The sequence below is a fragment of the Phytophthora ramorum genome (assembly GCF_020800215.1).
Source record: "Phytophthora ramorum isolate Pr-102 chromosome Unknown Phyram_PR-102_s0008, whole genome shotgun sequence".
In the NCBI taxonomy this organism is placed as follows: domain Eukaryota; phylum Oomycota; class Peronosporomycetes; order Peronosporales; family Peronosporaceae; genus Phytophthora; species Phytophthora ramorum.
In genome coordinates this window covers 1,312,948-1,322,728 of record NW_027150654.1, presented here as the reverse complement: position 1 = coordinate 1,322,728, position 9,781 = coordinate 1,312,948, and the positions used below count along the sequence as shown (strand labels likewise).

Here is a 9,781-nt window from a genome sequence, read left to right as displayed (position 1 = left end):
AATCTTAAACAGTTTAGTAGACACTATAGTACAGTCAAGCCCAGATAATTACCTATCAAAATTGCCGGATGTTCGTATGGCTTGTACGAGTTGATTGCCTGAGGCCAGTAATATACTCAAAGTTAAATTACTTTTGCTGATAATTAACCGGGTTAGCTGATCCAATATTTTGCCTTCGTGGAAATCTGGACGACGGTAATTATGGCTCGCACCAAGCAAAATGCAAGGAAGGGTACCAGAGGGAAAACAAAAGAAGACAGCTGTCAGGTAGGGCTAAGCGTCAGTATGTGGACAAGGTCACTAGTGATGGAGATTACGTCACAACAGTTAAGAAATGACAATGCGCCAAAATTATCAACCGCCGTGAAACCAATCGTGGCACCAAGTATCAAGTCTTCTGGGTCAACAAGAACGCCACGATCCGGAAGTATTACATCCATTCATGGGAACCGAAGAAGCAGCTATTGGAAGCCGGCTTCGACAGGTAGCTTGATGTCATCGACAGCTGGAAGAAAAGGACGATCTATGATCGCGACTCATCTGCGTGGGCTCGCCAGAGGACCAATAGCTGATTGGTTCTAGCGTTTCTGGGCGATGCGTGTTCGAGGCTCTCAAGGTGGCAGCTTCATTGGCTGGACACTCGGACATTGTGACAGATGCGGACATCGAGTCATTTGCAGCCGATACACTTATGAAGTACAGCATTGACATCAACCAGGACACCAAGTGGGGTATGTTTCTCGTTTTCCTACGCAACGCTGGTTGAAACTTCGTCTTCAACGCGATAAGTTTGAGCAATTTCGCTCCATTGTAGAGCGCGCGTGCTTGGTGAAGTCGCTGCGTACAACCACAGCTGGGTGGGCCACTTCTTCGTGCTCAAGATAGAACTGAAACAGTGGACTGTGTACGACAATGTTAAGTGTTTGGCTGCGGAAGATGAAGAAGTGGACTGGGACAACTTTATCTCCTTTATTCGTCCGTTTAGTAGATGACTGGAGTCGGTAGGAATTTCCGCGGGTTTGTCTTATCGGTAATGAATTCTTCCTAGCAAATATTGCCTTTGTGCATGAATACTTGACCAAGGAAACCTCAGTGTCGCGAAAATCTTGTGAGAATAAGCTAAGTTTTAATGACGATACCGTCCGTGACCATGCAAATATGATAAGTGACAATAAAGGTATCGTAAAAGAATATGAAGATATTGTGCGGGATGTTAAAAAACGCAATGAACATGAAAATACTGTAAGTACAGGTAAAATACCGTTTCAGGTACGATAAAATAGAGTAAAGGAAGGTATTGAATATATAAACTACTTTGTTTTTGCTGATATACAGAGTTGCCAATAGACGCCCTTCTGGCTCGGGTTCGAGGCTAGTTGGTGCTAGCCACTGACTGTCCAGACGGACGCGGCCCTGTCTTATGAATCCCGTACGAGGATCCGCGACTAGACAACGCGTCGTAGAGGTCGTGGCATGCGTGACAGTCGTCTACCTCGTCGGGGTTCGATTTCGGTTCTGCAGCAGCCAAATCGGCTTAGGTGGACATGTTTTGACTTAGTAGGTCACGGCAGGCTGAACGGGAGTGCAAGGAGCCTTTAAAGGCGTAGTGAGAGCGGCAGTATCTGCGATTTGGTGTAGCGGTGTGTAGATACAAGTTTGTGTCGATTTGTGGAATGAAGGGGTTGAACGTTTCATTGTCGTCTATTGGTTAGGATGCAAACTTCACACGCTTGAGATCGAGGGTTCAACCCCCTCCTCTGATATCTCCTTTGCCCCCCCCCCCCCCCCCCCCCCCCCCCGCCCTTCACCTCTTTTGCCTTGCTTGCTGCTGCCGAAACTATTGCAGCCTTTCAGGTGCGCCCTGCAAATATATGATGATAATTTGCGTGTACTACTTATCGGTAATGCCGTGCAGTACGTATCTAGGGTGAGCGGCTCCCGATGCGGTGGTAGTCATTCCCCATTAGTAGCTCGCCACTCAGTTTGTCATACTCCATCCAGGATTGGCGTACGGCGAGTACATTGACCACAAAATTTCCGAACCCATGCGCATGGCGGATACTCACTACTCACTGTAGGGTACATTGTAGCCTCGATCCTCTGCAAAGGAGATCCAAATCACAGCTGATTTTACGAAACCTGTCCAGCGACCTGGTGGGACACTCACAGCAACGGTGATTCCTCTTTAAGACAAAAAATAGTATTAAGCACGGTAGCAAGCGTTGCTGCAGTACCATGTATGTATACGCATGATGGTCCGTCTACAGGTCTAGGGCCTGAGCCTGCTCATAGACGACTTCGACCAAGCCGGGCGACGATTGTCGCTACAGGAATTCATGAACGTTAAAGCACTACCACCCGTTGCGACAAAAACTAAGTTATCATTGGCAAGAATTGGAGTACAGCAAATATGATCGGCTATTGAATCCACGCCCGTCTAGACAAAAGGCAACTCAAACAGCAGCTTGCGAGGGGGGAAATCGCAATGTCGGTAAACCCGTTTAGCGCCACGCCGGGGGCTTTCAAGATCTTCTTGGCCTGGACGATATTCTTGGCCTGGAGGACGACGATGAAGACCTTCTGGGGCACGAACCCTGTGTGTACCCCTGTCGAGGGAGGCAACGCACGTCGAAGGGGAGGATCTCGTCCAGGAAAGAGTGCAAACAAAGAGCAAGACTATCAGACGTAAGCTGCGTGTACTGGCTAGTTGGTTTAGTGCTGAACAACGCATTGATCATTGCATACAGTGCTTTTTCCTCTTGTAGACGTTGTTGGGCTTGATTAATCAGAAGTTGCCCTTTCAGGACATTCACCTAGTAGCTCAACGAATTGGATAACATTTCTTGAGCCTTTACGGTACAGTACTGTATAGACAGCTCCTCGTTATCCCGCTTTGTTGCCTTCACACTTGTGAACGGTTGCTTCGCTGCCGTGATGCTAGTTGGCGAAGACGTCGCCGAAATGTTCCCGCTGGACAGCTCTGGCTGTGGCTTTATCTCCGAGGGTTTATGTTTGCCTGACCGCGGACTCTCAACGAGCTTATCAAGCGCTTGATCGATCTTAGGGCGCTTCGAGGGCACATCATAACACGCGACGTACGCGAAATGATGCTTGTTGCGCTTGTAATACAGCACCAACGTCTTCTTCATGGTGTCCCGCTCTGTCGACCCTGACTGTCGCAATGATTCGACTCGCTTCGAACAGCTTACATACTTCACAATAGACCTTAGGATCTGGCCGTAATGCGCCTGAAAGCTTGATCAAGACCGACCCTCCAAGGTCTTCGCTGTTAGAGCAGCGGCAATGCGTTCCGATCTCTCCAGTATCCCCCGCCCCCACCCCAATAGTTGCTTGGCCGTCTGGTGTTCCGCCACGGATTCAACAGTCAATACGTGTACCCACGCTCGAACTAGCTCCAGATCTCCCACTGGGTCGTAGTTCCGTCCCCGTGCTGCCATCTCGTCTCGCCAACCAAGCAATGATCGCCAAACACACGAATGGACGCCCCGCGCAGATTGTCCGCGACTATTCGGAAGTTATATGCCAACTAGATCTTGTCGGAAAATCGCTGTGGAATAGTCGTCGATGGAATTTAGTACATGTGTTGTCGAACTGGTGTGGGTAAAAAAAACAATCCGTCGACTAAATATAGCTATTGCCGGGGTATTGTCGCAACGGGTGGTAGTGCTCTTATGCTGGACCGCGTTAGCCGGGGACCGAACAGCGTCATGAACTTCATTGATGACTTGGTGGGTCATTTCGCGCAAGTGGACGTGAACGGGGACGGCACCATGGAATGGCGAACAAACTTAATCTCGACTAAAAAAGCGTTATTTCAAGTAACCCGCAAAACGGAGTCGTTTCGCGTAAACCAAGTCGAGAAATACTAAGCCATGAGTTTGTAGAACTTAGCTGCAAGTGAAGTAAAATATGGGGGACAATAGAAAAGGTATTGACAGGTAGTTATCAAGTCCATAAGAACTAGTCGTATGACTAAATATGCACGTGAAAGCTGCTACAGAGCAAAAGACGACCATGTTCAAGCTATTTCAACGGCAAAGTGATCTACTCCATAGTTCTTGCAAGGGTATTTCCCGGATATGGACCTGTCAGCTGAAATTTCCCGGAATGTGGACCTTTCCCGGAATGTGGACCTACGTCGCCCAGATTTAGGTGAGCACACTACGTCAGTCACTCTTAGCAGTAAGGAGAGCGTAGTGGTCCGTTGGGCGCGTGCCGCAGAAGCTAGCGGCGAAGGTCATGGGCAGCTTGGAGAGCAGCACCAAGAACAACACGGCATCCCCCATCATGTTGGTGAGCGCGTACTCGTCGGCAGCCACGTTGACTAGCACGCTGCAGTCGTCTGTATGACCATGAGCACGGCCACGTTGACCAGGGTGCTGCTGTCGCCTGCACGACCATGAGCGCGGACACAGTGACCAGCGCGCAGTGAACGCTTGCATGACCATGGCCACGTTGGCGCGTGCGAGCAGGTTGAGGGCCGTGAAGGCAGGGATATGCCGTCAACGAATGCGAAGGACACCGACGTCGGATCTGTAATTTCGCAACGACTGAAGTCTTGAAATCTTACGTCTGCATCAAGCACAACGGGCTGTGGCTGCGGAAGCCCAACTATACATACAATGAGATGATGTGAGCGGTTGAGATTGTCTATTTAAACAGCATTCTCGAGTTATACTCTGGTCGTACCGGTACGTTCATTGCTATTCATGCTGCTACTAACAAAACTTCTTACCATTGCGCAAGCGGCCTCTCAAATGGAGTTGCGAAATGTGGGGCTCCAGCAAACGCGTCTGTCGATAGAAGAAGGCGATGCATTCCCGACGCGAAAGGCTGCCACTGACTTTCTAAAGGACTGTAGCTACGATATCGACAAGAGCATACACTTGACGAAAACATGCAGAAACGGAGGGAAGAAAGCGGTGTACGTGTGCTCTGACAATCGCTGTGGTTGGCGTGTTTGACACGAAGTATTCCTGGTTTTTCTGTGACGCCCGCCGTCGCGACTCTGGTCTAAAATTTCGAGCATGGATATTATTGGATAAAATGGAGAATGTGACTCAGCTGTACCCGTGCGACACGGGTGACGTATGAAGTGCGACTGATTTATGGAAAGATCTTACGCCTAACCACAGATGGGCCCAACTGGCTGGAAGTGTGTATCCTGGATGTGTACAAATCCACGATTGCAAACCCGCATTATGTCCATCCCCCGGACTTTCCCTTACGATGGGTGCCTAAAGCCTGGCGGAAAGTGCAGTTGAGAACGAATCTCAGACTGTACCTCGTCTTGCTGTGGTTCAGAGCGACTACTAAAGATACTGAACCAAGATCATCCACTACCAACACCCAAGTCGTGCGCTGGAAGCCCCAAGAGTCTGGATGTCAAGTACATCCTGAATCCTGAATCCTGACTCCAAAATCCTGACTCCAGAATACCAGAATCTTGATGGTTGACCGCTGACTACTGACTTCGAAGACAGTGGTACGTCATCAAGTGAAACGCCATTGAACTACCGCCAAAGAACCCAACAGAACTGTCGAGTCGACACTTTTGAAGCTATGAAGACAATGTACCCAGACCATACTGAAGCGAAGACAAGTTGACCAAATCCATAGTGAAATCAAGATAAATCACCCAGAGCCGAGATCTAGAAAGAATTGATAGTTTAAGGCTTACAGCCAACAACAGAGTTTGTTTTACCCCGTAGTGCGCAAGTGAATTCGGCCAAGCCTGCCGACGGAAATCCGGAGGGCCCGAGACTACGACCGCGATACAACACGGGGCGCTGCGACCATTAAGGACGGGTCGTCTGTGGCATCTCCACCTCATAACATCAAGGCCAGTTAGGTGGTGATGAGAGGCGCTCCGGCACCCTGGGTTGACCCACCTATTTCATATTCTAGTTGGGTCACTAGCGTGCTGGTGTTTGCCCATTTCATATTCCCTTGGTATTCGAGGTGACTGATTAGCAGTTGTCCCCCGAATGAATTGTTTAACTGCTGTGTGTATCGACTGACTATAGTAATTGATAGTTTATCAGTAGTGCGCGTTTTATACGAGTGTTCAGACTAACTAGGTGTCTGGATTTTAAGACTCGAGTGAACCCACCGTCCAAGGGTCAATAAGAATAAGTGACGGCTATTTGTATTGTATATAACTCTGTATTTGTTGGCTATTGGTATTTGGGGTGCATCCTGGGTAAAGGTGCATCCTGGATTCCGATACTCTGGGTGTGAAATCCTGACTACACTCTGCCTTTCTGTCGTTGAGAGTGCATCCTGAAGTGGACGTACGCTCGCCACAAATTCAAGGCCACAAGCTCGGTGAAGTGCCGTTTCGTCAAAGACAAACGAGCCGACAGGGATTCCGCAAGGTACCCACGCCACCAAGAACCCAAGGTTTTGCTTCGCGGTGAGATCTTGGATACTTGTTGACTCCTACAAGTCTTCCCCCTTCAGTCCTGGAGGAGGAATTCCTGGAGCGCGCTATACGAACCCCCCTGGGCGGTAAAGGTTTCATCGACCTCGCCACATGTTCACTTGAACAGACGAGATATTGGTATCAAGAAGACGGTTTTTTTTCTTTTTCTATGTTCACAACGTTCCCTCCGATCTATGCGCATCCTTTCGAAAGACTACAAAACGCTAGTTGCTGTGCAGCATGACGTTTTCAAGAATTTTTGCAGCTAATAGAATAATTCCACGGAGGCAACTCCAGAGTTTTCTATCAGAACGGGATGGTATCAACATTGACGCTTTACGCTGCCTTCTATACAGATCCAAAGATGCAGTCTTAGAAAACTTTGATGTCGAATGGGCACAGTCATTTACACTGACACCTGCTGAAATTGTTTGAAGCTAAAAAGACCAGAACTCGCGTTGCGTTGGATCTAGATTCAGATGGTCTATTTTTTCGTGCGTTCGTAGCTTTGGGAGCTGCTATTGATTGTTTTGTGGTATGCCTTCCTATGTACGGCTTTGATGGAACTCACTCAAAGAATAACAAGTACCGCATCATCAGAATAACGTTACTGGGTCGAGATGGCAACGGTAATAATCTTACAATTGCTTTTGCAGTCGTAAACTCAGAAAATGAAAATAACATACAGCGGTTTTTCGAAAACTGCGCACACTCTGGAGTTGTATTCGACAAAAATCCTCTCTTTTGCGATCGAGGTCACATTGTCGGCGCATCGCAAGAGCTGGCGGTGAATGAAATTCTTCTGAACCTTAAATTTGCTCAATCCACACCATCCGCAAAGTGCATATAGAATTCAAGCATCACGGAAAAGCTGTAGAGAATGCAATATTACGTGTGCAGGGTGCTTCTACAAAAGCAAAATATGACGCAGCTGTAGACACGCTTGAAGGTTCCTTCAGGAAAATACTCGCGATTACATAGAAGAGATTGCTCCTATCCAATGGTGTTTGTGGGCCAACAAAACTGTGACCAATTCGCCAACGTTCACGACATACGATCAGTTTGTGCCATGCGCGCTATTTGACTGGAGATCGACAAATTTCGTCGAGAGTGACGATAACGTCATGTAGACCTACGGCCTCCTAAATTCAACATCTTTTGGAATACTTCAGCAGGAAATGAGGGCTATTTTGACTAGTGCTACCTCCAGACGTCATTTGGCTACAACATGGGCCGATTTCACGCTTACACACAGTTCTAAGGCAACTCAACTCCGCCTGGAAGCGCGTAAAGACGCGGGGTCGTAAAATGTCGAGGTAAGCGCCCCAGGTATATACTACATGTCGCAGGGGGGTTGGATCGAGGCGTGAAGTTGATGTGGCGTGTTTGTCTTGCTCGTGCAAGGCGTTCGTTCACGTAAAAGTCCCATGTCGCCACCTTACCGCTTCTCTTCGTGAGGCCGGGCATCCTCAAAGAGAAGATGAGATCTTCTTCACCGCGTATAAAGTGAGTATGCACAAGTCATCTTTAGGTATCGTGAGCGTCAGGATGGTTGACGATGACGACGTCATCAAAGATCACACGATTCTCCCATCGCCTTTATATTGGCAAGCAGGGTGGCTGAACACTAGGCGGCTTGCAAGCAGCGGTGGGGCAAACAGTGGCAAGACTTATAAGTGCCGAAGATGCAATAAGCATCAGAGACATAATATTGCAACTTGCCCCCACTATTCACTAGGCGTACGAAATTCCGGCATTCGTGTTGGTCGAACCGTTCTTACGGCCCACCAAATAGAAGGCGAAGACGCGGATTTTCCAATGCCACTAGATCAAACAGAAGGCCAGCGTTCCTTGGGTCCGATCAGCGATGGACAGATCGCATCAACGCCAATGCAGAACCTCAGTCGCCTCGACATAGCGTTTTACTTTCGTAAAGTTTTCACCATAGCAAAAACAATACAGGAAGAGCATCAACAACTCACGTGCATCCAAATCTCGTTCGTATTGAAGCATTCAGTCGTTGCAAAATCACAGATCCGACGTCGGTGTCCTTCGCATTCGTCGACGGCATATCCCTGCCTTCACGGCCCTCAACCTGCTCGCACGCGCCAACGTGGCCATGGTCATGCAAGCGTTCACTGCGCGCTGGTCACTGTGTCCGCGCTCATGGTCGTGCAGGCGACAGCAGCACCCTGGTCAACGTGGCCGTGCTCATGGTCATACAGACGACTGCAGCGTGCTAGTCAACGTGGCTGCCGACGAGTACGCGCTCACCAACATGATGGGGGATGCCGTGTTGTTCTTGGTGCTGCTCTCCAAGCTGCCCATGACCTTCGCCGCTAGCTTCTGCGGCACGCGCCCAACGGACCACTACGCTCTCCTTACTGCTAAGAGTGACTGACGTAGTGTGCTCCACCTAAATCTGGGCGACGTAGGTCCACATTCCGGGAAAGGTCCACATTCCGGGAAATTTCAGCTGACAGGTCCATATCCGGGAAATAGGGTTTCTGCAACGTCTGTACCGCGTGTATATGCTCGGTTCGGACTTTTGCAAGCTCTCAGCACTTCAGCTTGACCTGCGAACCCTTTGAAAACTTCGTCATCTAGACGATGACACCGCCGCCTCCACCCAGCGCCCCATGAAGTATGCTACCGAGTTGTACTCTTCGGCGCCATGAATTCCACGGTACGTAACCCGCATACCGTACTCCTTCTGTGCTTACTGACACCCATATTCACGATTTGAAAGACGCACTATCACTGAACATAAAAGTTACCTTCGCAAAAAAAAATGTGATTGATCCACTGTACTACCGGTATCGCTGCCTCGGCTACTTGAGGCAAAATGGTAGCGACTCCAGGAGCACGCAAATACTTCATATTCGCCACCTTTACACCTTTGCAGCGCTCCTGGAGCACCGCCAACTCCTTCTTCCACTGATAGATTAGTTTGCGTCTTAGCTCGCTTCCTTCGTCAGACAATCTAGGGTAAAAGAAATGCAGAGTCTCCCCCATTTTGCTGCACCTATTGAAATGAAGAACCACCTCCAGCGTATGTCGGTTTGTGAAGCTGGTGCGCCGGTGCTTTTGCTTCTTGCGGTCGCCCCCGTTTAGCCGCCCTTGGGGCTGTGGCATCCCCCGCCAATCGATGTATGTGATACACTTCTGTCCCTCACTGAATCTGTCAGTTAGCACATAAGATGCGACGGTACATTATTCACTGACTTCTGATAGGCTATTTGGATTGTCAGTAATGAATGCTCGTCAGTAAGCACAGAAGGAATACGGTAACATCATGTCCTTTGTTCACATGATCTTATGTTCCCTCCAAAACGA

General features: G+C 48.9%; 2 protein-coding genes across 2 annotated transcripts; one reads left to right on the top strand and one right to left on the bottom strand.

Moving 5' to 3' along the window:
- Window positions 1–4,187: 4,187 nt before the first annotated feature.
- Window positions 4,188–4,469, bottom strand: KRP23_9421 (uncharacterized protein; the record flags this gene model as incomplete). Its single annotated transcript, XM_067894973.1, has 1 exon — window positions 4,188–4,469. The coding sequence occupies one exon, from the start codon at window positions 4,467–4,469 to the stop codon at window positions 4,188–4,190; it is 282 nt and encodes a 93-aa protein (XP_067742599.1).
- A 4,095-nt stretch (window positions 4,470–8,564) lies between these two features.
- KRP23_9420 (uncharacterized protein) lies at window positions 8,565–8,846 on the top strand (the record flags this gene model as incomplete). Its single annotated transcript, XM_067894972.1, has 1 exon — window positions 8,565–8,846. The coding sequence occupies one exon, from the start codon at window positions 8,565–8,567 to the stop codon at window positions 8,844–8,846; it is 282 nt and encodes a 93-aa protein (XP_067742598.1).
- Between the last annotated feature and the right edge of the window lie 935 nt (window positions 8,847–9,781).